The 26920-nt window shown below is 38.5% G+C and overlaps 1 protein-coding gene and 1 pseudogene across 2 annotated transcripts in view; one reads left to right on the plus strand and one right to left on the minus strand.

Moving 5' to 3' along the window:
- Positions 1–24530, minus strand: part of LOC140942810 (uncharacterized) — a 46831-nt gene extending 22301 nt beyond the window's left edge. The window contains exons 1-3 of one of the 2 annotated variants that reach the window (XM_073391815.1): positions 24406–24530; positions 10244–11063; positions 7482–7845 (exon numbers count right to left, since the gene is read on the minus strand). In XM_073391815.1, the coding sequence (XP_073247916.1) occupies positions 7784–7845; positions 10244–11042 (861 nt within the window). In that variant the 5' untranslated portion in view covers positions 11043–11063; positions 24406–24530 and the 3' untranslated portion in view covers positions 7482–7783. Of the gene's footprint in view, positions 1–7481; positions 7846–10243; positions 11064–24405 lie in introns of those variants that run through there. The other variant, XM_073391816.1, reaches the window with a different exon arrangement.
- Positions 4848–6972, plus strand: LOC140942808 (zinc finger MYM-type protein 1-like; annotated as a pseudogene).
- Positions 24531–26920: the final 2390 nt, after the last annotated feature.

The following is a 26920-nucleotide window of genomic DNA, read 5'->3' on the forward strand; positions in this document are numbered from 1 at the left end:
AAGAAGTCGAAAATATCTGGAGAAAACAGTGGAAAGGAAACATGTTCTTTTCGCACGGTAGTAGCCATAGTCGAGGTGTACTTGTACTGGTAAGGGATAACTTAGACTTTCAACTACGATCTATCAAGGTTGATTCTCAAGGTCGCTATGTTTTCCTAGAGGTTTCCATTCAGGATTCACCACACTTTCTTTTAAATATTTACGCTCCAAACAAATGTAGTGAACAATGTACCTTTTTTAAAAAAATATCAGAAATTTTGAAAGCTGCTAGAACAGAACAGGATTACCCAATTATCGTCCGAGGCGATTTTAACGTCATACTTGACCCTGACTTAGATGGGCGGGGCGGAAACAACAGAAAGAAAGACTCCGCAATATTAGTTGAAGATATGCACCTCGATTTCGATCTGGTTGATATCTGGCGTATTAGGAACCCCACTACATCACGATTTACTTGGCGTCAAAAAACTCCGGTTGTGCAGAGGCGTTTAGATTTTTGGCTTATAAGCGACAGTTTGCGAGATAATTTCAGCAGAGATTAAAACATCAATAAAAACTGACCATTCGGCAATAACCCTTTCAATTTGCGGCTTAGATGAAACTGAGAGAGGACCGAATTTCTGGAAATTCAATTCGAACTTAGTAAATGACTCGGACTACTGTGAACTTTTAACCACTGAATATGTGAATTGGTTAGAGGAATTTAAAGAGGTTCAGGATAAGCGTGTTTTATGGGATTTAATTAAATACAAAATAAGACAGCGAACAATTACATACAGTAAAGGTAAAGCCCGTGAAAGAAGAGCAAAACTACAAAAGGTGGAAGACAAGCTGAAGGAATGTACAGAAAAATGTGATATTGATCCAAATAGTGGAAATCTCGAGGAACTGGATTGCCTTCAAACAGAATATGATTAATTGTACGATTACACTACACAAGGGGCAATCATTCGCTCTAGGGCAACCTGGTATGAAATGGGTGAAAAAAACAACAAATATTTTTTGAATTTAGAAAATTCAAACAAAACTAAAAGCAGTGTCCGCAAAATCTTAACAACTGATGGATAATTAACTAGCGACCCAAAAAAGATTATGAATGAATTGGAATTATATTATTCTAATCTCTATGATGGTAGAAATTCCGCAGACACGCAGACTATTTCTTCGTTTATAAATGATCTCACCGATGTTCCATTTTTAGCCGAGGAGAAGAGGAACGTTTGCGAGGGTATCCTTAGATATGATGAATGCTATAATGTATTACAGACCTTCCAAAAGAATAAATCGCCAGGGAACGAAGGTTTAACAGCCGAGTTTTACTTAGCCTTTTGTCCCTTGCTTGGAAAGTTGGTAGTTGATAGTTTGAACTGTGCTTTCGAATACGGTGAACTATCGAACTCACAGAAACAGGCCGTTATCACCTTAATTGAAAAGAAAGGAAAAGACAAAAGGTTGGTGAAGAATTGGCGTCCAATATCTCTTGTAAATGTTGATGCTAAATTGGCGTCTAAAACTTTGGCAAAGCGTTTGGAAAAGGTGCTTCCTGAAGTAATTCATTTTAATCAAAACGCGTTTGTAAAGGGGAGAACATTTTTTAATGCCGTCAGAACGATCGATGTTGTGATTGAATATGCTAGGTACAAAGATATACCTGGAATTCTAGTAGCTATAGACTTTGAAAAAGCTTTCGACTCGCTCAATTTAAATTTTCTTTTAAGAGTATTACATGCATTTAACTTTGGTCCTTCTTTTATTCAGTGGATACGAGTCTTATATAACAACGCCTCTAGCTGTGTAATGAACAATGGTTTTACAACAGGACCTTTTGCACTAAGTAGGGGAGTAAGGCAGGGAGATCCCCTCTCTCCCTACCTGTTCATAATAGCTTTGGAGACCTCAGCTATAAAGATAAGAGAAGATGATGGCATTAAGGGCATTACGATACGAGATGAACCTGTTAAACTTTCCCTTTTCGCTGATGACATGACCTGCTTTATCAAAGATAGTAGTTCTTATACCAACCTATTCGTTACGCTGAAGACTTTTGGTGAATGTTCTGGTTTAAAAATAAATAATGAAAAAGCCGAAGCCTTAGCTTTAGGAAATAGTAGTTCTCTTTGGGAGGGGTATTCTGATATGCCAAATCTTTGTAACACTATTAAAATTCTAGGTGTCTACTTTGGCTATGACGCTAAACAAAGAGATGAATTGAATTTTAGGAATACTTTGAAATCACTTAAGAAGACGATCAATTTGTGGAAATGGCGTGGTCTTTCTCTCTTAGGTAGAATACAAATTATAAAAACCTTTGCCATCCCTAAGTTTATGTTTAGAGCGTCGGTGTTACCAATTTCTAAAGACCTTATCAAAGAGGCCGACTCGCTTTTTTACTATTTTATTTGGAATGGGAAAGATAAAGTAAAACGAAATGTGATGATTTCGGAAGTTGAGAAGGGTGGCTTAAATATGCTCGATATTGATTCTATGGTTCGTACCAGCAGGGGCCGCGGAGGGGGAGGGGCTGGTAGGGCCGCGGCCCTACCACTTTTTGGCACCCCCGCCCCCACTTTTTGCTCTAAAAAGAAAAATAATTAAAATAAAAAAAAGACTTGAAACAAGTTTTTTCCGTCTATATTCCGCTATATTCTCTGTATTTTCTTTAATTTCAAACGCCAGGCTTTTTGTGGGGCTCCTGTGCTTTTCGCGGTAATTGTGCGGCGCCTGGGGCCGACTTGCCCCTTGATCAAACGCCATGCCTTGGCCACCCCTTCGCTTCGTTCGGCAGCGTGTTTTTGTACTTCCAGCTCCGGCAGAGTTTTTTATCAGACGAAATGCAGAAAATTACTAGCTTTTTCAAGCCAAACGAAGGCGAGTAGTTGTTTTGAGTTGATAAAAGTTTTATATTTTGTCTTTCTCCATTCGAATCAATGAAATATTTGATGGCAAGAAGAATTACTTTACTTGAACAGTGAACGGCCATAGTTAGAAATTTTTCAGATCACTTCACTGTAGGATTTTCTATACTAAAATTGTAATCGCGTCTTTTCTTGCATTGAATCTGAACTGACTGTGTATGTTGGTCGTTTATTAGAGTTATCTGCAAGCTATGCAGAAAAGACGACAACTACTTGCAGTGAAAATGGTGAGTTTGAGTTTGACCAGTAAACATTTCAATATATTGTTAAAAGTGTCATTTTTTGGAAGTGCGAGTTGTTTCTGACTAATATTCGTTAAGTGTAATTGGATTTTTGGTGATGGGTTATATATTTATTCTATTTATAATATTCTACTTATTGTCAGCAATCCTGTAATTTAGCATTAGCTATAACAAAAGGATAATAAACACATTATTTATTTATTTATAAATAAAGTTGAATTTCAAAGACTGTATAATAACTATGATATAATAACTATGCGTTTAATTTTGTCAGATGATTGTTTACCCGAGAGTGAGACCTGCGTTGATCAATCTGTTTCCATTGAGAGTAAGTTTATTTTTTTATTCATCCTTTTCGTTATTTTCCATTGGTTTATAGGGTAGGTCACTTGTGAGAAAACACTTTATGTAATAAAACATCCTCATATATTTGTTATTTTAAAGATTTTGAGATACATATATGGTGTGTTTATTTACTCATTAAACACGCCCAACAATTGAGGTTCTAAGGCATTTGAAGCACGGTCTAAATTACTGTTTTGTGATTTCATTCAGCGCTACCCGATGAAGTTCTGATCGAGATCTTGAAATACACTTCTGTGTGGGGAGATTATGAGCTCATTGTGCAGAGTTTCTAAAAGATGGATGAGGCTATGCAACACAGATTGTTTGTGGCAGATTGTCGCCATTGATGAGTGGATGATCCAGAAAATTGATCAACCCCCTATGGCAACAATAATGTCCCATGCAGAAGCTTTCACCTATTTTTCCACGAGGAATGTCACCATAAAGTATTCGGCTGTGGCACTTTTACGTCACTTAGCCAATTCTTCAAAACTAGTTTATCTAGATCTAAGTTGGCAAGATGTGTTGAGAGATATCAATTTTTTGGGAAAAACTGTGTGTTCAAATTTAGAGTACTTACTCCTTGACAACTGCAAAAATTTGAATGCATATAGTGTCATTCAGGTAGTACAGCTGTCGTCTAAACTTAAACTGCTGCCTTTAAATGGCTTAGCCCTTTCGCCAGATAATGTTCAAGCTATCGCTCATTTAGAGCTATCCAGGCTTTTTAGTATGGGTTTAACAGGTGCAGTGTTGTCTTTAGAAACTGCCGAAATATTCTTTCAAAATCACCCAAGTCTACTATTTTTACAGCTTTCAAACCGTACTATTGACAAGCCAGGTTTTAGGAGGCTGGGTGCAAAATACGATGTTAGCATTTTTTTTATTCAATAAGCTATATATTGTGTATGCAATTATTGTTATCGGATATTTAGGGCATGTTTTGTAGTAGCTGTGATTAAAATGATCATGTATAATAAAACAACTACCTTATATGTATTCTTTTATTGGTTTATAATAAAAAATACATCAATTATTATCTTAGTTCCTTTTTACGAAAAAGACATTTCGAATGCGTCCAAAATTAACGTTATTTTTTGCATTTTTAATATTGTAGTTGTACACAATCCTACACCAAGTAATGCTGCGACCATCGAGTTGTCAAGTAAATACACTGACCCTGTGGGTAAACCTCATCAACCACATAACTTCAGTTTCCCTAAAAAGAAAATCGGACAATGGAATCGCTCATTTAAAGCGAACTGGTTTAACGATTTTCCATGGTTGCATTATGTCGAAGAAAGTGATTCTGTCATTTGTTACGTCTGTGCACATCAAAATAAAAAAGGCAACCTTTCAACTGCAAAAAACAAAGAACTGACTTTCATCAAGGGTGGTTATTCAAATTGGAAAAATGCTATTGCCCGCTTTCAAGAGCACCAGAAGTCCAATTGTCACATTTTGGCATGTGAGCACCAAGTTGGCGTTATAGCGTCAAGTGGAAACATAATTGAGATGTGTAGCAATGCAGCCGACACGACCATGAAACAAAACCGTACATGTTTCTTAAAAATAATTGAGAGCGTCCGATTTCTTGCCCGGCAGGGCCTTGCTATGCAAGGACACACAGATGCTGAATCCAATTTTAACCAGCTCCTTAAATTGAGAGCTAATGATGTACCGTTGCTTACTGATTGGCTTCAGCGAAAAAATGACAAGTACACCTGTCATGACATACAGACGGAGCTGGTGTCAATCATGGCAGACATTGTATCGAGACAAGTAGTTACTAGCTTAGACAACTCCTTTTTTTCAATCCTTTGTGATGAATACACAGATGTCAGTAATAAGGAACAATTGACACTCTGTGTTAGATGGATTGACAAAGAACTAGAAGCGCATGAAGATTTCCTAGGGTTTGTGAATATTCCAAATATTCGTGCAGACACTATTGAAGCAGTCATTAAAGACGTGGTCACAAGGCTTGGGTTATCTTTTAGCAACTGCCGAGGGCAATGCTATGATGGCGCCAGTAACATGCTTGGTAGTAAATCTGGCGTAGCAACTAGAATTTTACAGATACAGCCCAAAGCCCATCCCACTCACTGCCATGGCCACTCACTAAGTCTTGGTATAAAAGATGTCACCAAAGCCTCTAAAATATTATCAAACACCATGGATACTGCAAAAGAGATTACAACACTAATCAAGTATTCCCCAAAGCGTGAATGCAGTCTCGGACAAATCAAGGAAAATTTGGAGCAAGAAGATGAAAGCGACTCTGCTGCTTGTGGTGGTATTGTATCTCTCTGTCCAACAAGGTGGACTGTAAGAGCAGCCTGCTTTAGGCGCATCCTCGACAACTATTCTGCTCTATTGGAAGAATGGGGGGTGTCCCTAGAAGATAAGCTGCAACCAGATGTCAGAGGAAGAATAGTTGGTTGTCAAGCACAAATGCAAACCTTCGACTTTTTCTTTGGGCTAAGTCTTGGAGAGAGGTTATTTTCTCACTCTGATAACCTATCTAAAACCTTGCAGTCGACGAGGATATCTGCAGTCAGTGGACAACGCCTTAGCGCAACTTACTAAGTCAGTACTAGAGAGCATCCGAAATGATGATAGCTTTTCAGCATTCTACTCATTAGTCCTTCGCAAAAGCAAAGATCACGCCATTTCTGATCCGCTTCTTCCACGAAAGCGTCGAGCACCTGCAAGGATCGAGGTCGGAAGTGGACAGCCAACCTTTCCCGAAACACCGAAGGACCACTATCGGCGCATCTACTTTGAGGCTATTGATCTGATAGTTAATGCCATAGAACAGCGTTTCAGTCAACCAAGCTTTACAGCCTATGAAAAGATGGCGTCTCTCTTACTAAAAGGTATCAATGGGGAATCCTACACAGCAGAGCTCGACTACATGAAAGTGTCATACAATGAAGACATCAATTTTGACTCGCTGAAGGCCCAACTTCAAGTCCTGCGTCAGATTCTGAAGGATAAAGGTGCGATGGAATGCTTTGATGATGTTCTCTGCGAAGTTAAGAAGCTACCTAAAGAAGAACGAAGCCTAATTGGTGAAGTAGTAATACTATGTAAGCTTTTGGCGGTCAACCCAACAACCAGTGCTTGCTGTGAAAGATCTTTTTCAGCAGCACGTCGCCTGAAGACATGGCTGAGATCGAACATGAAACAGCAGCGATTCAGCAACTTGACAGTACTTAATTGTCATAAGAAATTAACGGAAAGCTTGGACGTGATTCAGATCGCAAACACATTTGCTGGACGGAATGAAATTCGTATGAAGAATTTCGGTATCTTCACTAATGCCGACCTATAAAGAGCAACAAATACTGGATAAAGTATGCAAAGTCACGCGACAGAAACAAATCAAATACTATGATTTTATTCCTTTTTTCGATTTTCAATATGAAAAACTTATTTTCAATTGTCAGCCCTCCCACTTTTCACCTTGCTCCGCGGTCCCTGACCAGACGAGTGTTATGTATAAAAAAATATTTGGAAGACTATAAAAGTCAGTGGAAAGCTTTTTTAAATGAGGTTCTTATCCCCGTTGGTGGGAAGCTCATATTGCATTGTAATTTTGATACTTCTAAATTAAGAATTTATTTACCGAGTTTCTACAAGCAATGTCTCGATGCGTGGTCAGAAGTAAATGCAAAAACACCCAGCTTGCTACATGAAATTCCAAATGAAGTTATTTGGAATAACAAGCTTCTCTGCATTAATAAGAAATCTGTGTATCGTAGAGATATTGCAGATTTAGGGTTTTTAAAAATTTGCGATTTATTTTCAACTAAAGAAAATCTCAATCCTGAGCAAGGTTACTTCATTATGGGTATTATTAACTCTACGCCTGCTAGTTAGCGCTTGACAATTAAAAGGGCAACTACTGCACCGGTGATTGATCCACTTCCGGATTCACCTGCTATCCTAATAAGTAACAATTTGGTTTCAATTCTTGATGCTTCCTCAAAGCAAATCTACCGGCTTTTCCTCGAGAAAAAACAAACAACGCCTACTGCTAAAGTAAAGTTAGCTGCAAAGTATTCAAACATTGATATTGATTGGAAAAGTGTTTATTCGCTATCTTTTCGCACAACATTAGAATCTAAACTTAGAGAATTTCAGGTTAAAATTTTAAACCGTATTGTCTTTACAAACGAAAAACTGTTTCGTTTCGGCTTGGCTGAGTCGCCATCCTGTGCTTTCTGCCAAACAGAGGTTGAATCCGTAGAGAATTTACTCTTTTCCTGTAGAGTATCATCTAGTTTTTGGAAACTTGTCTTGTCCTGGTTGCGCGATAATAACATCTCTGTTGATAACTTTAAAGAAGAGGACGTCATTTTTGGTGAGTTCGATATTGCAGAAGATTTTCTCCTGTTTAACCATATTTTGCTTCTGGGTAAGTTTTATATTTACTCTCGGAAATACCAGAATGGTATACCTTCTCTTCAAGGTTTTATAGCCAAGACAAGGCGTATTTACAACATCGAACTCCATATTGCCAGGAAAAGAGACAAATTAAACAATCATTTTAGAAAGTGGGAAAAGCTAATAAGCGTTTTTACGAATAAGTGATGTTATGATTGATTTCAATCATTAGTTTAAAGTGATGTCATTGTAATTTACAGACTAAGTAACTGTATTGCTGTAATAGCTTTGTTTAGCTTTGTATTTTTTTGTTTGTACTATATATGTGTGTGTGTGTGTGTGTGGGTGCGTGTGTGTGTGTTTTTTCTCTTTCTTAATTTCTATTTTGTATACACCGAATGCAAATATGGCGGATCTCTCGGTCGGCCCGGGTCTAGTTGCGCGAAAGCGAGGCTAGTGAGGCCTCGAGAGTTTTGTTTTGACTGCGCGTCTTAGCGATTCAGTCGATCAATATGGTTTCCTTCGAGCTGTTTCGTGCTTAAGAGCCATCAAAGAGGAGATTTAACTCCAGCAGAGAAGAAAATTGGTTATCTTCGCTTTGCCAAGGTTTTTTACGAAGAAAGAAATGGATTCAAGCAATTTGGCGCGGCGAATGGAGGCACTTTTCTATCACGGAGTTAAAAGAACGAAAGTGTGCTCGCTTCACTTCAGAAGAGAAGACTCACGAAACTATTGGAATGGAAGAATAACTGAAAGATTCATGGTTCTGTTTTAAGTTTGCTTTGTCCGTTCTCTTACCAAGGAAAAGTAAATATCCTCGAGAACTAGTGAATCCGCCGTCGCGACTTACCAATCTTTAGGCGCTCTCAGGGACACAACGACAGACAACAAGGCCGAATGTTTTCAGTCTTCACGATCCTGTGTTCAAGAGTTTGAGCAGTGCCATAAAAGAAGCAATTTTTGGAAAATCGCTGTTAGTTTATCTCTAAACCATTCGACAAGTTGCTAAAGTAGATCACGCGCAAGGTCAAATACAAAGCTCGAATACTTGCACGCTCTTTCTCTGCCAGAACCTTTTTCCTTCTTCTTACTTTCTTACTTGGCAACGGTTCCTCTGTTAGTTTTTTCAGTGCACTTTGGTCAAGGACTGTTCTTGAAATATGTCGCTTTCTTCTGGTTCTTACCTAGTTTCACAGGCCACGCTTGTAAGATTAACAGCGATTGTTATTTGTTGTTGTTATACATTTTAATGCAGCTGGGTTTCAGCGTGAAATCTAAAAGATCTTACAGTCCACAGCGGATGCTCCCGTTCTCGAAAATGTTTACCTTTTGTTGGATAAATAACAGACCATGCAAACATCTTGGAACAGCACCATCTCTTGTGAAAATTATTTCATTCAAATACTTTCGTGAGTCCTCTCATCTAAAGCAAATGAAGCGAGCACACTTTTGCTGTAAGGTGCTTCCCATCGCTGCGCCGAATCGCATGAATCCTTAACTTTCTTTGTGAAAAGATCTCGGGAAAGTAAAGGCTATTCCAGCTAGAGTAAAATGTTCTTTTTGGTGGCCCTCAGGCATGCAACAACTCGAATCAAACAATATCGATCGACTCAATCGCTAAGACGCGCAGTCAAAACAAAACTCTTGAGGCCTCACTAGCCTCGCTTTCGCGCAACTAGACCCGGGCCGGCCGAGAGGTCCGCCATATTTGCATTCGGTGAACGTAAACGTAAGAAATGCTTTAATTAAAAAATATTAAAACAAAAAAAAAAAATAGATAGTGTGAGTCTTTTGACTGGAGCGCGTAGTTCCTCTCTTGGTAATAGCTTTTGAACAAGCTTAACAGTCTTTGGAGTGTTTTGTTATTTCCACTTTGTGATCAAAACGCGTGCTACGTGCCGACCGAAAAGCCGATGTTAATCAGACCTGTCAACAGTCAGTGTTCTCCCCAATAAGAACTTGCATCAGGATCTGATGCGTAGCGGGTGCCGTGGAACGGCGGTCCCAAATGTTTGTCTACAGGCCTTTTCGCTTTTCTCTCTCCCTAGTTTCCCGCTCGATTAAAGGCCTGTTCACAGGCAACGTAAACCGTTTGATGCTAGTTGACCTGGCAGAAGCTAATTAGCGAACACTAATCATAACAGGAGACAAAAAGTGGCAAGCAGACGCCAAAGAGGAACAAAATGAATTGGAATTAATTGAAAATTTCGTTTACGGGAAAGACACGTAAGGGGTCATGTGACTACTACTGTAAACATCTTGCGGAAGTATATTAGCGTGGACGTACCAGAGTTTTCCTGAAGCTTCTAATAGAGTAACGCATTTCGCTATAACACTTTACTCACTCACCTCCTCTTCGTGCTGACATAGTTATGTCTTCTCTATTATCAGCGAAATCCTGCATAGCTTTGAGTACATCTATTTTTTGTGTCAGCATGGCGACGTCCTCTTTGCTAGTAATATCGCCTTCCAGTTTCTTCTTCAACTCTCCAATGTCTGAATTCACACCCTCAAGAAATTTTATGTACGATTTATTTTCTTCTTTGATACCTTGCTCAAGTTTACAAACTTCGTTTATGGGAAAGTGTGACTCTAATAAACTACCAACAGCATTAATTGGAGTTGTCGAGACACCAAGCGCTTGGAACGCGAATTTGGCGTGTTTCACGTACTGGTCAAAGGTTACTTTTGTCATCTCAGAACTTGTTGAGTGGCAAACATAATTCCTCAGAAGGCGTAACTGATCAATCGCTAGTGCACAGGTTTCCGCATTGTTTCCAGTCGTGCTCACTACGGACGGATGAAAATGGCCATGTGATAGTCCACGAGGCTTAACATACACGTCATTTAGCGTTCCGTGATGTACGGCGAACGCTCGCGAATAGATGGTGGCCTGGAACAAAGCAGTGCAATCCCATTCGTGATACGATCGATGAACTGGAACTTTTGTTCCGCCACCTTCCGTAGCAGCAAACAAATTTCTCACGGCAGTGGAATCATCCCAGAGCTGGAAACCAGGGCGATGTCCATAGGTGTTGTCCCACATTGTTTTAAATGCCTGTCTCAGGGCGTTTGGAAATTCATTCAACACAAGGGACGTGAATTTGAAAAAGTTTAAATCCTCGTCTCGGTAAGGCTGCAGAGCCATCCCAGCGTAGAATTAAATTTGCTGTTAAAATAAAGAATAATGTTAGTTAACAAAAATTTATATTTACTAAAATATCTATCCTTTTATTCTGGAAACCATTTCCTTGAGTCCCGGATCACTTTTAGTAATTCGCGCCTGATTTAGTGAAGCAGCTGCATCCATTTTTTCTTTTTGTTGCAGCGTCAGGACGGTTTAAGTGTATAAAAGCTGACTGGCTCTGCCGTTTGACAGTGTTAACTAGTTTGAATGCAGATATGATCGTCGCATTGGTAACCGCAATTTAAGCAGTTGCAAATTAACCCGAAAAACATTTCGGGACTTCAACGGGATCCGAACCCATGGCCTCTGCGTTAGCGCTGCAATGCTCTACCTGATTAGGCTATGAAGACCCATACATTGGGAGCAGGCCAATTTGTCCCGTTCATCTTAACCCGTGAAAGGAATGAAACATGAAGATGATGTGAACTGCGGGAATACAAATTTAAATGACGATATTATTGTCGCAGTGGTACTTGCAAACTGAGCCAGAAAAAAAAAATTCGGAACTTCAACGCGGGGTTTCGAACACATGGCCTCTGCGTTAGAGCTGCAGTTAATTTGCAATTACTTAAATTGCAATTACAACGGTGACGATCTGATATCTTCATTTAAATTTGTATTTCCTCAGTTCATACCATCTTCGTGTTTTATTCCTTTCACGGGTTAAGATGAACGCAACAAATTGGCCTGCTCCCAATGTGTGTGGGTCTTCATAGCTCAAATGGTAAAGCACTGCAGCGCTAACACAGAGGCCATGGGTTCGAATCCCGTTGAAGTCCCGAAACTTTTTCGTGTTAATTTGCAATTGCTTAAATTGCAATTACCACTGCGACGATCATATCTTCATTTAAATGTGTATTTCCGCAATTCACACCATCGTCAGTGTCAACTGGTGTTTACGAACTGACAGCATGAATACAACTGGTTCTAGAATGGACCATTGTCGAACAACCACTAAGAGCGGGAAAGGCCGGAGGTAGCCAATACAAGTTACTTAAATATTAAGTAATGAATAACTAGTAATAGTTGACACTACAGCTGCCCCCGTTCTTTATATTGTCGGTCAATAGTATTCTTGCTGGTTGCGTAGCTCTTTGAAATATACCGATTCATAATGAAGATTTTCACACATATTCCATACAACAGGTGAGATAAACACAGGAAACGCAAGGTTCCATGTACCCCGGGTTCCAGAGACTTTTCTAGCGCAGTTTCCTGTTACTGTCAAGTCTTTACCGAAAATTCCCCTCCGCACGCGAGAAAAACCTCTGGTACCCAGGGTAGGTTCCATGCACAGTTCAGCTCGATTTACACAGCTTTGATCAAAACATTCTCAGTTTCGAGAATAGTTTATTCTAAACCATAAGAAAACATTTAATTAGAAGTTAAATTTTTCGCTATTTCTCTTTCCCTTTTTACATTCAGTTCATTTTATTTGCGGGAAAGTAAGTCTTAGAAATTAAAAGGACGTTTGATCGATTCAACTAGCGCATTCTAGTCTTATTTGAAACTTTATAATGGAAGAACATCCGTGATCAGGGAATATAAGTCAGCACAAAATTTGATCGTCGGCGAATTTCTGTAAATGTCCATCAATCTGCTAGTGATAAGCTAGCCGTTTTTCACTCGTCTTGCTTGTTTGGGGCTGAGTCTTATTCCGGTCAAAGAGAGAGAAAGAGTGTCTGGAAAGGTTTCCAATATAAATCAAAGAATTGTGAACTCGCGTCTGGCAAACTCTCCAAGTGTTTATATATACACAGTTAAACGCACCTTATAACCTCCCCTGCGCTAATCGAGTGTCTTTTGGTCCATAACTTTCAAAACAACTGCTCCACAGAATGTCACTGCGTAACGCAAAAGAGTATCGAAGTATGACTGCACAATAAATGTCACAAAATCTATCTAAGCGGCCCCTTGGGGATTTTCTGTCTTTTGTCATCCTAACCATTTCGTACTTGCGGGCGCAAACAATAGAAACGTCATCATTACCTACCGATTCCTCGCGGCCCCAGTTCGAGAAAATCGAGATTTTTTCCAGTATACTGACTATATCAGTTTTACTAGTAATAGTTGACACTACAGCTGCCCCCGTTCTTTATATTGTCGGTCACTAGTATTCTTGCTGGTTGTGTAGCTCTTTGAAATATACCGATTCATAATGAAGATTTTCACACATATTCCATACAATAGGTGAGATAAATACAGGAAACGCAAGGTTCCATGCACAATTTCAGCTCGATTTACACAGCTTTGATCAAAACATTCTCAGTTTCGAGAATAGTTTATTCTAAACCATAAGAAAATATTTAATTAGAAGTTGAATTTTTCGCTGTTTCTCTTTCCCTTTTTACATTCAGTTCATTTCATTTGCCGGCAAGTAAGTCTTAGAAATTAAAAGGACGTTTGATCGATTCACGCTGGCGCATTCTAGTCTAATTTGAAACTTTATAACGGAAGGACATCTGTGAGCAGGGAATAAGTCAGAACAGAATTTGATTGTCGGCGAATTTCTGTAAATGTCCATCACAGTCTGCTAGAGATAAGCTAGCCGTTGTTCACTCGTCTTGCTTGTTTGGGGCTGAGTCTTATTCCGGTCAAAGAGAGAGAAAGAGTGTTTGGCAAGGTTTCCAATATAAATCAAAGATTTGTAAACTCGTGTCTGGCAAACTCTCTAAGTGTTTATATATACACAGTTAAACGCACCTTATAACCTCCCCTGCGCTTAACGAGTGTCTTTTGGTCCATAACTTTCAAAACAACTGCTCCACAGAATGTCACTGCGTAACGCAAAAGAGTATCGAAGTATGACTGCACAATAAATGTCACAAAATCTAACTGAGCGGTCCCTTCGGGATTTTCTGTCTTTACGTCATCCTAACCATTTCGTACTCGCGGGCGCAAACAATAGAAACGTCATCATTACCTACCGATTCCTCGCGGCCCCAGTTCGAGCAAATCGAGATTTTTTCTAGTATACTGACTGTATATTCGAACTGTAAGTACTGTCCTTAATATACGCGCGAGTTACTAGGGTGCCTCCTCGGGGGCAATAATGTGGCATGGTGTTTTTGGAGTACGGTTATTGCCTATCATACTAAATATTGGATATCATTATACATCCAGTCCCATTTTAATCCTCTCCAAAACCACTCTGCACAACACTTTGCCTGCCACGTTAAGGGGTACGATGTCATGCCAGTTTTTGCAGCGGAAACAAAATGGAGAAGTTTGCTAGCCAGGATCCGCGCTCTTACTCTTTATATTTCGATTTGTTTCATTAACTGATAGTTTAATCATGTTAGTTTAATCACGTCATTTCCTCTTTAAACGCAGAATTCTTCCAAGTTTGGTCGTCAGAAACTGGTTGTGGTGAATTATGCGTGTGCATTTAGCCAATCAGAGTCGGGGAAAAATTTTGAATGAATAATAATAAGTTATAAGGCGCTGAATAATCTTGCTCCAACTTATCTGTCCGAATTAGTTAACCTGTACGTACTGAGTAGGAACCCTAAATCTTCTAAATAATACCAATCGTCTCGTCAGTATGTCCTATGATCTAAAAACGTATGGTTACAGAACCTTCTCATCCGCAGCCCCTGCTCTGTGGAACGAATTACCCCAGAATGAAAGGTGCTGCGGTTATCTTAATCAATTTAAACGTTTAGTTAAATTTTATCTTTTTAAGAAGGCTTCTAATTTATAATCATTCTAGGATCATATTTCCTACATTTTCTTTTTATACGATTTTTATTTGATTTTATTCATATTTTTATTCATTTTAACAATTTTGTAAATTTTAATGCATAGCTTAATTCTATTTTTTTTTAACATTGCATTATTATTAATTTTTTTTTTAAAATCTGTTTTTATAAAAAATTAATTGTTATTGTAAAGCGCCATTGGACAGCAATGGAAATGGCGCTATAGAAGTAAATGTTATTATGTTATTATTAGATGCCAAACTATTGAAACCTCGATCTTTAATATAAATGGCAACACCTTACCGGGCTCGTTAATTATCGGGACGTTCGAGAAACGGGCCCCAGGTCGGCAGACGAACGCGGGAGACGTCATAACATAAATGAAGATTTTTACATTGTTGTTTTCGAGAGATGAAAGAGACTGGCAGCATAGATTTCTTCGAACTTTGTGTTACATACTTTTAAATACTATCAATATCAAATAGACTAATTTTTTCCACACCACCTGAAAACGTTAGTCTAACTTTTTCAAGTTATATAGGAGAGCTTACAAGCAAGAGTCTCCCACGCAACCGTTTTTGCCTTGTCACGAGACAAAAACGGCTAAGTGGGAGGAGAACCACTTTCCTCGCCCCACTCCTCTCGCCGGCAAGCGTCTTGCGCTGACGGCTCCGCGGCCTAAAATTTTCCCCGCACTCGCACAAGTTAACCTGCTCGCAAGCTGAAGTTAGGGTGATTGAATAGTACAAATTACAACACAGGTTGAAAAAAGGTGTTTCCGTTTCCGTTTTTGTAACGGCTACCTCACGGAAACCTGAATATCCGCAGACGGAATTGTAACTAACCGTTGCGGGAGACACGTGTATCCGTCATGTTTCAGTTTCCGCGGAGACGCTTAAACGCATCTTTTATATTCGCGTTTCCGTCAGGTTTACTCTTTCGGAAACGCTAACTGCCGTCATGTTTCCGCAGCTCGTAAATTCAGAGGATACTCAATTATCCGTTGAGTTCCCGGAACAATGAATGCGGAAACTCAGTTTGATCGGTTTACTTTTTGCAGCCTTCATGTTTCCCCAGATTCCACTTTCGGTGGATTATTCACTGGATTTCCTAAATGTTTCAACTTTACTTAACCATCCAGTTTCGAATCATATGTTCATTCTATCCGGTATGTAAAAAAGTGGACGTTTGTGAGACAACCCTGGACCTATCCGTTTCACAATGACCCATTTTCGCTGATACACACAAATCAAGCAGAGTCATATTTAGGTGCATTTTTGGTATTAAAGATTTTATTAAAATAATTCTCTCTCCATTTTCATATAATATGTACATAACTATATTAAATATTTTCACAATAAAAAAGAGACTCCTTACAATGTATTCCTATTTTCTACAGTTTTTATATCCAAAACTGTAACTTTTCCATTTCAATAGGCCACTTCCGAGTTCCAAAAACCCTCACTTTCAAAATGAGGCTAGGTGCTCAACCTTTCTTGTGAAAATGAGTTTTATTTGCATGAGAATGAAAAATGATTTCTATATCAAAGGCTGAGCACCTACCCTCGTTTTGAAACAAAGGACCGGGGGAACTCGGAAATGGCCTATTAAATAATCCTTTTAGAACTGACAAAATTCAAAATTTTTTCCTTGAAATGATTAAATTAACATAATAATTATACAGTCTATTAAACCTCTTCTTATGGACACTTCTATAATACGGACAGTTCGTTTGGTCCCAGAAATGCCAATAAATCATACATTCCCTACTTCTATAATACGGACACTTGGTTCTGTCCATTTGGCGTCTGTATTAAAGAGGTTTGACTGTATAATAATTAATTAACTAACATTATTATAAGTAACGTGCATTTCCATTCCAAAATAACTCCAAGAAGTAGTACACAGCAAAATTATTACATAATTTAATAAGAACAATATTACAAATAAAAGTCTTACTTAGTTACATGTAAGACTGCATAAAATCTCATTAGGGAATCTAAACTGCTGCCTTAATTCTTATTAGAAAGTATCAGTACTTGGTGGATCATCCCCAAAAATTATTGTTAAAGCCTATACAAACTGATGAGAGGCCATTATTGGGGAGTATCAGACTGATGCTACAAAGACGACAGTGATGCAAACAAAACTAGCCATAGGCTTTATATACAAATGTATAAGCCAACATCTCTACACATCTATCTCACTTTTTGTCGCCACTCTGCTGTAACTGCATGGCTACAACTTGGACCTGGCTGTGGCATACAAAGTAGTCTACGAGAATTTGCCTACATTTGAGTTTGAATAATAATGACAAACTGTGCACTTTTAACAAGCGACTCACTTTCACAAAGCATCTATCTTACACTCCCTGTTTTATAGTTTTAGGATAACCCACTGACTGTCCTATAATTTCAGCAATTTTAATGAACACAGTCGAGTAAAGATTGTCTTAAAGAATAAAACTCTTATCACCTTTCCAATAAGATTGTGCAATTTAGTTAGAGATGATCATCACAGGGTCATCCTGACTAAAGAAGGCACAATAATACATTAGGGACTTTTAGCAAATTGTTACAGTGACTTCTACTATGGTGGTCGTGGTTGCAGAGTCCTGAAGAGAGTATGTCACTGTTGACCGTCAAATTTCAACTTTATGCAAGTGGCACCCAAAAGTCACACAGGGTTTCTCGCTCATTTGGTTTCATTGTTGGTAAAATGCAGGGAAGACTGAATTACTGCTCAGTGAACTAGAAGTGTCAAATACTTTCATGATTAAGAGAAAAACAACATGATAGGTTTTAAACCAGTGAAAAATAGGGGGAAAGTAGAATTTTATACTCGTGTAGAAGCGACTATGCCATCACATTTTGTGCTTCGGCTAAAGGTCATTTTCTGGACATCATGTGCACGGCATCATTTTTGGACCTTTTACTCCCAGTTGCCATAGTAGCGATCACTGTAGCAATTTGTTACTTTGGTATTATTGGCATCCTGCCCATGAGGGGCAGTTATTTAGTACTGGTCTGTCTGACGGGTATTATTTTATCAACCTCTCTGGTTATTTTCCCGACTGTTCTTTTTTTGCCTCTTTAACATGCGAGCCTCACAAAAGGCGTCAAGAACAGCATTGATGTTTCTTAACTTTGACCTCTCTAAGCATAGTGGCATGATGTACCTGGGAGGTGGATCAATGTCCCCCTCTTCATTGTCTTCACTCTCCTCCAAAGACATAAATTGGAAAGCATTGTCTAGGTCTAATAAAGCCTTTCTTTTAGCTTTGTCATCTGGAGAAAGTTGTGCCTTGTCCAACATGTCTGTGCAATTCGTCAATTTCTGAACACCAAAAAAACTTATTTAGTAACAGTGGCATGACTACTGTGACTACTGTGATAAACATTTGATTTTAACATTTACTTTGTTCTTCAGCAACAGTTTAGTCTGGCAACATAGTCACCCTGACTATTTTGAATCTTTAGATTTGGTTCTTGCTCTCTACTCTGAGCAATTTACAGTACAATCAAACCTCACATATAAATGGCAAGGACACTGTTAACAATAAAAATGTCAAAGGGGGTAGGGTGTGGCACTTGTGCATTCTATAACAATCATAAATTATGTATGCATAAGACAAACATGCAGAACATGTATTGTGTTCTTAAAAAATGAAAGAGCCTTGTGCCCTTAACTTGAAAGATCCAGGTACACAGGATGAATGTGTTTGAACAAACTAAGACTTCTTTGTCACCCAAGAGCAACAGTAATGCAACAGGGGCCACCAGGCACTGCCAAAGCACAGCTCTGTTACAGGGCAGGCTAAATAAATCACTAAGTGGATGACTTAACCTACACAGTAGAAATAATTATTTGAACTGCAAGCATTAACAAAATAATGTACATGTATTTTACCTACCTTTTTAGCGCTCAAATTGGCATCTTGACCGAACTGTGTTCTTCAAGTTTGCAATTTTGCCGCCTTATCACGTCTACGCAGGTACTTCTCTGACTCTAGTACTGACAAATGGCCCCTAGCAAAAGGAAAGCATGTTAAATGTGCAGGTCTGTAGAAAAGGAATTAAGAGTGCTTCTTGGTGTTGCTAAAAGTATTGTTGGTTTGCTCCTGTTTTTGGTGTGGGTATTATTTTAGTGGCTTTTCAATCTTTTTGTATTTATGTCATTAGGGGAATGCACCTGTTGGCAACACCAAGAAACTACAGTGGACCCCCATTAATATGGTCATCAATGGGCCAAAAAAGTTTTGCCGTATTAATGGGGTGGCCGTATTAACGAGGGGTTTTTTTTACAAGAAAATAAAAAAATGTATGGTGGTTTTTGCCAGGCCGCCAAAAAAAAAGTGGCTATAATAACCAGGTGACTGTATTACCAAGGTGGCCATAAGGTGGGGTTTCACTGTACCAAATTCAAGAAACTTAGAAAAGTGTACAACTTACCTTTTTTCTCTGTTTTGGGCCATTTCTTTTTCCCAAAATTTCCCCTCACTTCATTAACCAAAATACCCTCAACGTTTTTGTTCTCCACATCATTATACCTCAAAGAAATAAAGACCAAAAAAAATGTCAAATATTTATATCAAATTAATAATACATGTATTACATGTATATTGTTGTAACAGCCTACTTCTGAAAAAAACTAGAGAGCTTAAAATGAGGCAGTTTTCTGGTAGTGCATTACAAAGACAAATATTTAAAAAATGAAGGTTGCTTTTATCATTGAATAAAGCCCTTATCCAAGTGCTTGAGGCACAATACAAAATTAAAGTGTAACAATATAAAAAGACTGTATAATCGTCTAGTTGATCTCCTTGTGGCATGTGCAAAAATTGAAAGTATCATTAACACAAGCACCATTTTGTCCAATCAAAGAAGGATAAATAGAATTGCAACTTCCCACTCAAAGATGCAATCTTACATGTACATATGTACTTAAGTCAGTAAAGGTTGCTTTGTCATAGAATAAAGCTGTTACATATATCCTTGTGTTCGAAGCTTAACGTCATATTGAAGTGTAAGGAAATTATGTTCCTGAATAATATTCTTGTTTATCTCCTGGTGACTGTTACAACATTTGAAATATCATTGACACAAGCACTACTTTGTCCACTCAAAGATGGATAAATAGAATTGCGACTTCCCACTCAAAGATGGGCGTCTTACTTGAGTCAATGAAGGTTACTTTGTCATCGAATAAAGCTGTCACATATATCCTTGTGTTCGAAGCTTAACGACAGATTGAAGTGTAAGGAAATTATATTCCTGAATAATATTCTTGTTTATCTCCTCGTGACTGTTGCAACATTTGAAATATCATTGACACAAGCACTACTTTGTCCACTTAAAGATGGATAAATAGAATTGTGACTTCCCACTCAAAGATGGGCGTCTTACTTATGTCAATGAAGGTTGCTTTGTCATCGAATAAAGCCATTATCCTTGTGTTCGAAGCTTAACGACAAATTGAAGTGTAAGGAAATTATATTCCTGACTAATGCTATTGTTTATCTCCTGGTGACTTTTGCAACATTTGAAATGTCATTGACACAAGCACTACTTTGTCCACTCAAAGATGGATAAATAGAATTGCGACTTCCCACTCAAAGATGGGCGTCTTACTTGAGTCAATGAAGGTTACTTTGTCATCGAATAAAGCTGTTACATATATCCTTGTGTTCGAAGCTTAACGACAGATTGAAGTGTAAGGAAATTATATTCCTGAATAATATTCTTGTTTATCTCCTCGTGACTGTTGCAACATTTGAAATATCATTGACACAAGCACTACTTTGTCCACTCAAAGATGGATCATTAGAATTGCGACTTCCCACTCAAAGATGGGCGTCTTACTTGAGTCAATGAAGGTTGCTTTGTCATCGAATAAAGCTGTTATCCTTGTTTTCGAAGCTTAATGACAAATTGAGGTGTAACGAAATTATATTCCTGACTAATGCTATTGTTTATCTCCTGGTGACTGTTGCAACATTTGAAATATCCCTGACGCAAGCACTACTTTGTCCACTCAAAGATGGATAAATAGAATTGTGACTTCCCACTCAAAGATGGGCGTCTTACTTGAGTCAATGAAGGTTGCTTTGTCATCAAATAAAGCTGATATTCTTGTGTTCAAAGCTTAGTGACAAATTGGAGTGTAAGGAAATGATATCCCTCTATAATCTTGTGACTTTTAGAACCTTTCTGCACCATCATATTAAACTTGTTATTGTGCACGTACACAAAGAAGAAAAGGTTCCTTTTAACCCTACAAGTCTCTAAACAAGCACTACATTTATTTCAATTTTGAACAATTCCCATTGGTCCCTGCAAATTGCATATGTCGTTTTGAATCTAGTAAGGAAATGCACATTGTATGCAAAAAATTAACATGAATATTAAATATTATTCTTGTACAGGCTTATCCTTGTGATGAACATCTACACTCTCAAGGAATTTTTAAATCATATTTTTCTGTCATTGATATTTGATTCCGTACTCCGTTCCGTGATTCCGTTTCCTCATTCGAGATTCAATTTTTTGCGGCTGCCATCTTCGCCAGGGGTTTCAATAATAGCCGGGTAGCAGGTAGAACTACCCGCCTGTGACGACCTGAATACCCACCTGAAAACAGTTCGATTGGTTTAAAATAAAATACAGCTCAGTACAGGAATTCATGCTAATATGTCCTAAAATATATTGAAAATGGATCCCTGTTTAATAAAGCAGGGAGCCTCTAATATCGCCCCAGAATGCAGGAAAATGCATCTCCAAGTAATGAATTTCAAAATTTTCCAGTGGAGCATGCCCCCAGACCTCCCCTACTTGGGAGGACCTTCAGCCCCTCCAATTAAAATATCAATCTACCTGCTTGCTATGTTTCATCTACCCATCTGAAATAAATGTTATTGAAACCCCTGTTCGCCATTAAAATGTGCATTAGTATACAGAAAAAATTCTTTTTCGGTGAAGCGAACTATGTCTTTATCGCAAAAGAAATCAGACAAACATGTGGTTTACAGGTATATGTTATCAAAGAAACTACAGGCAACATACAAAGGTCAGATCTGTAGGAAGCAACTCGCTGTCGCATGAAACATAAGCTTATGTAAGCTCACATGTGAAACGATCTTTATGATCGACATCGATGAAATGCTCCCAAAGCTATTACATAGACTTAAACATGCTTCTATATATTTAAAAAAGATTCAGAATGTACTTACGAAACAAAAAGGATCCACAGTTTAAAATAGGCGTTCTTTCTTCTCAATGGTTGTTGAAACACTCAGTGTGCATTCAAGTCGTCAAGAGTGAACACTGAACTCCTTCATCACCGCTTCCATGGGATTTGGTGTTTCATTTAAATAGTTTTTCGAACTATAATTCCTCCTTGCAGTCTATCTCCGCAATCTATCACACTCTCCTCGCTCATCTTCACAAAAAAAGGGCCCAGCGACAGCGACAGCGACAGCGAAGAATGTTCAAGAGGGCGCGCGATTCAAAATTCAACGTGAAAACGAGGCACGCATGCTCGTAAGACTCATGCCTCCAGAGCGAGGCAAAATGCGTGCAAGCGTGTTAAAAAATCATTTATAATTTATTTTGCTGTTTCTAAATTGTTTCAAATTACGCTTCAATGTTTGGAGCGCTAATAATTTTAATAACACATCTTTGAATCTCTTAGAAAAGGAAGACAGAGGGAATCATCTATCACTTTTCCAGTATTTACGACGTGTAGTTTAGCGCAGGAGATTATCTCCATTCTTTCAGATATTTTAGGTCAATGCAATGATTCCTCATCTTGCCTGAAGCGTAATCAATACAGTTAAAACAAATTTTATTATATGAGAAACCGGGAATTGATAATGAAAACCAGAAAATTTCAGTACAAAACCGCCTGCAGAAACGCAATGGAAACTAGATGACATGTTTAAATCAACGGAAGCGCTGCGGAAACACGAAACAATGCCTCCATTTTCATCTTACACGTTTCCGGTCCTAACCGTCCCGCGGAAACGCAACGGAATTTTAAACCATCAGGTTTCCGCAACATTTCCGAATTGCGGAAACACCTTATTTCACCCTGTGCAACATCACAGATTTTTACACTATTGCACAACAACGATTTCTTTGACCTTTACTCAACTTCACAAGCCATATACATTTTTTTCAGTCGACCGTGAAAAGTAGTACTTGAGTTTCATTATTCCACTATTCCCATGACTTTTGTTACAACAGCATGTAAGTTCAATTCAAGTCGAAAATTGTCGTTATTCTTTACCCATTATATTCCTCTTCAGCCCCCGCTAAGGGAAAGTTCATTTAATATGACAAGGGGGGGGGATGAAGATATTGAAACTCGAAGCTTGAAATTTTAGCAGCCCCCCTCGCTAGCGGTTCAATTTTTTAGGAGCCCCCTCCTTGGTAGTCGAAAAAATTTCAGAGCCCCCCCCCCCTCCTCCTTCAATTCCTTTGCTCCCCTGAAAAAAGACCGCTAGACTGTATTAAATATATTTACCGTTATTGTCTTCAATGGTTTTTACTATGACAAACTTGAGATACAGTTGTGATACAATTTTCTAAAGCATTTTTGGGATGAACAAGAGTGTAATAATTACTGAGACTACATTTGTTATATCTGTAAACCACGTGATATAGCTGAGTTGCACAGGTCATTAAATTGTTGAGTTGAAAACCATCCGATCTGTATGATGATGTCATGTGTTGGTTTTGAAGTATACAAATTTTCGGAGCCCCCCCTCCTTGCGCAACAATTTTTTCAGAGCCCCCCCTTCGGGTGTCTAAAAATTTTCGGAGCCCCCCCTCAATATCTTCATCCCCCCCTTGTCATATTAAATGAACTTTCCCTAAGCCTAAATTTTGCAATCCATCCTTTTCTTGTCTTCGTCCATGGCGACATACAATCCTACAAATTATGAACGCGGTATTTTCGGGGTATTTTCGGACTGTTTTCATTGTTTTCATTATATCTTTTTGTTTGTGTCTATTTCTCGTACAAAACACTGTCCCTTTTGAGAAATTAAACACAATTTAACTTTTCTTTCCAAAACTTTGGCAAACTGATTAGAAATGATATTAAACTTGACCAAAGTCATATTATAAAGAATACCTAGAATGAATTCTATTATTGCGGGCATCACAATGGGTATCCGGTCATTTCGTTCCATGGTCAGATCACAATGGAGATGCGATCATAATACTTTTTCTTAATTTGAAAGTTAAGAAATAAGGTAAAGGACTGCGGAAGGCAGCATATAATAACTCGTCAAGAAGGAAAAGAACAAGTGTTTGCTGAAAATCAGCGAATTGTCGGAGCAGGCAGAAAGTCCATCTTCAATGATTAAAATTAGATTCTACGGTTGGTTGAGTAAGCGAACAACCCTTACTTAACAAGCCTAAAACCCATTTGCGGCGGTCATATAGAATAAAGGGCTTTCCAGTTCCAAATTATAAGATGTCCTTTGATTTTTTGCGTGTTTTTGGAAAGGGTACTCGATAGTAGACAATTAACCCAAACGAATTAGTCGAGCGAGATAAAATCTAATAAAACAGCATTCGGCGAACTGGCGATCATACAAAAATATATCACAAAATTACCTCGATTCCTGAAACTCCTGCTACTTTCAAGGACACAGTGATTAGAACAGGTAATAACAGAACTGGAAATCTCTCAACTTTCTATGTTATTCTTCCGGAACAACATCTGAAAACGAAAGTCGGCTACCAGACGACGATCGAATAGTATCCCATGATGCACCTCGTTTTAAGTTATTATCACTGCGTACGCAGGGATGGTACGTGACACAATATTTAACAATTAATGAATGAGGCTGAGTATCTTTAGCCTGAAATTCATCCGATTGCTTCGAGTCGTTTTCTCCTCTCAACAACTACTGAGGGAGTAATAACGACTCGAAGTAATTGGATGAAATTCAGGCTAGAGTATCTTATGAAGAATTATGGAGATCGACTATTGCTTCGGTCAGTGTCGATTGACCTAGAAGCAAAGCTTGAATATTCACGTCGCGTATTAAACCTGGTAGTTTGCGGTCACATCGAAGCGTAAAGGTCAACAGTGGTTGTTGATGAGCGAGCAAATATTGTGCATTTGCGATGGGTTTTGTGGAGCCAGCGAGCAAGAAGCAGGAACACACGTTACCTGCAGATTAGCCGATGGCAATTTGGAGCGGATTCGTCGATTATTCTCGAATTTATAGCGCTTCGTGTGAAGGCGCGTGGAGATGGTCCGTTTGTTTTGTAGCCTGCCTTTAATTCTTCTTTAGTAGATGGTACCTACAATTGCAAAACTCAACAAAATGCCACTTAAACCGGCGAGGAAAGACAAGGATACGTTCAGTTGAAGGTATCTTAGCTTTGTTTTGTTATATTTTGACTTTTGGACTATTTTAGTTGATGGGAGTTTCGACGACTCATCGCATTAATTTGTCCATGTGAATATTAATATATTCATTCAGTGACACATACTACGTCTGAGCCGCCTGTGCTGAAACGCACCATTGATTGCTTCGGCATAAAGCGCTCTCGAAAGCGCCCAACAGATTGTAGCCTTCAGCTGACATCACACATGGCGTTGAAATGTGATAAAAGATTCGAAATTTCAGCCATCTTTGGTCGATAAAAAGGTCTTTAAAATGTGGGTACTTCTTAGCCTGTACAATATTCAGGACTTCATTTTGCTGGCGTGAGGTCCACATTTGGAAGATTTCAACTTATATTCAGAAATCTTGAATATTCATGACCTTGTTGTGGGTCACTGACAGTCACTGAACACTCTGTGATGGGAAGACTAATTGAAACCATGAAAATAAATGTTTCTATGTGGAAACTTTGCTCTTAAGCCATTGCAAATCGGAGAAATCATGTCAAATAACGAATTAGTACAATTTTCTTACATTTACTTGAAATCGAATGAGAAAAAAGCCGACGAGAAAACGACCTTATTTCACGATGGAATTTGCCATGACTGCGATATTGCGAGATACTTCTGGAAAAATGCATCATGGCATACTATTCGATCGTCGTCTGGTTTGGCGTAGTTACTAAAACAAGGAATGACCTACAATGACCTACAATGATCTACAATGACCTACAATGACCTACAATGATCTACAATGACCTACAATGGCCTACAATGATCTACAATGACCTACAATGACCTACAATGATCTACAATGACCTACAATGGCCTACAATGATCTACAATGACCTACAATGATCTACAATGATCTACAATGACCTACAATCACCTACAATGGCCTACAATGATCTACAATGACCTACAATGTGCTACTATGACCGAACGTGTAATCCCTGTAATGAACTAAAATGAAGATTTTAGAAAAAGACAAACAAAAAAAAAGGTCAAGGGAACGTGTGTCATAGTCACTAAAACAAGGAATAACCTACAATGACCTACAATGACCTACAATGGCCTACAATGACCCACAATGATCTACGATGAACTACTACGAGCTACAATGAGCTACTACGAGCTAAAATGAGTTAAAATATGCCCTACAATGAGCTACAAAATGACAGACAATGATGTTTGTCGTGTGTCACGCTTGGACGTGACACTAGGCTCATGGTATTAAATTGCCAAGCACATTTTGAAAAGGCTAAACAAAAATTGTGCCTGATCTCAGGTAACTTGAGAAACTTGAAAATAGATTATTGCAATCGTGTTTTTACTGGTATAGCACTATTATACCCTGTATGGACGGAAGTCATGCAGGCACTTCCTCATTTGGCCTAGATGGGCATGGGCTGCTGAGCAGGATATGGATTTTACTATTTAGCGTTACAAACAGAGCATCCTGTTGGACCGGAAGCCATTTAAAGGGTCTTATGATGTCTTATAGAGGCTAGAGTACTTAAAAAAAATGAACAATTTTTCTTTTGAACAGGGTCAGAATTTGAAGGCCTCCTTTGTTCACCTCTACCCTTGAAGATCCCCCCCGATCGACTGTTGGGGTGACTGTGTTTGTTCAATTTGTTTGAAAAAAAGACAAGACAAAATAAAACTAATGCGAAAGGTTGCAAGGGATGGTTGGGACAAAAGTTACAGTATCATCATACATGTATTATTACA

The sequence above is a fragment of the Porites lutea genome, chromosome 7 (assembly GCF_958299795.1).
Source record: "Porites lutea chromosome 7, jaPorLute2.1, whole genome shotgun sequence".
Classification (NCBI taxonomy): Eukaryota; Metazoa; Cnidaria; class Anthozoa; order Scleractinia; family Poritidae; genus Porites; species Porites lutea.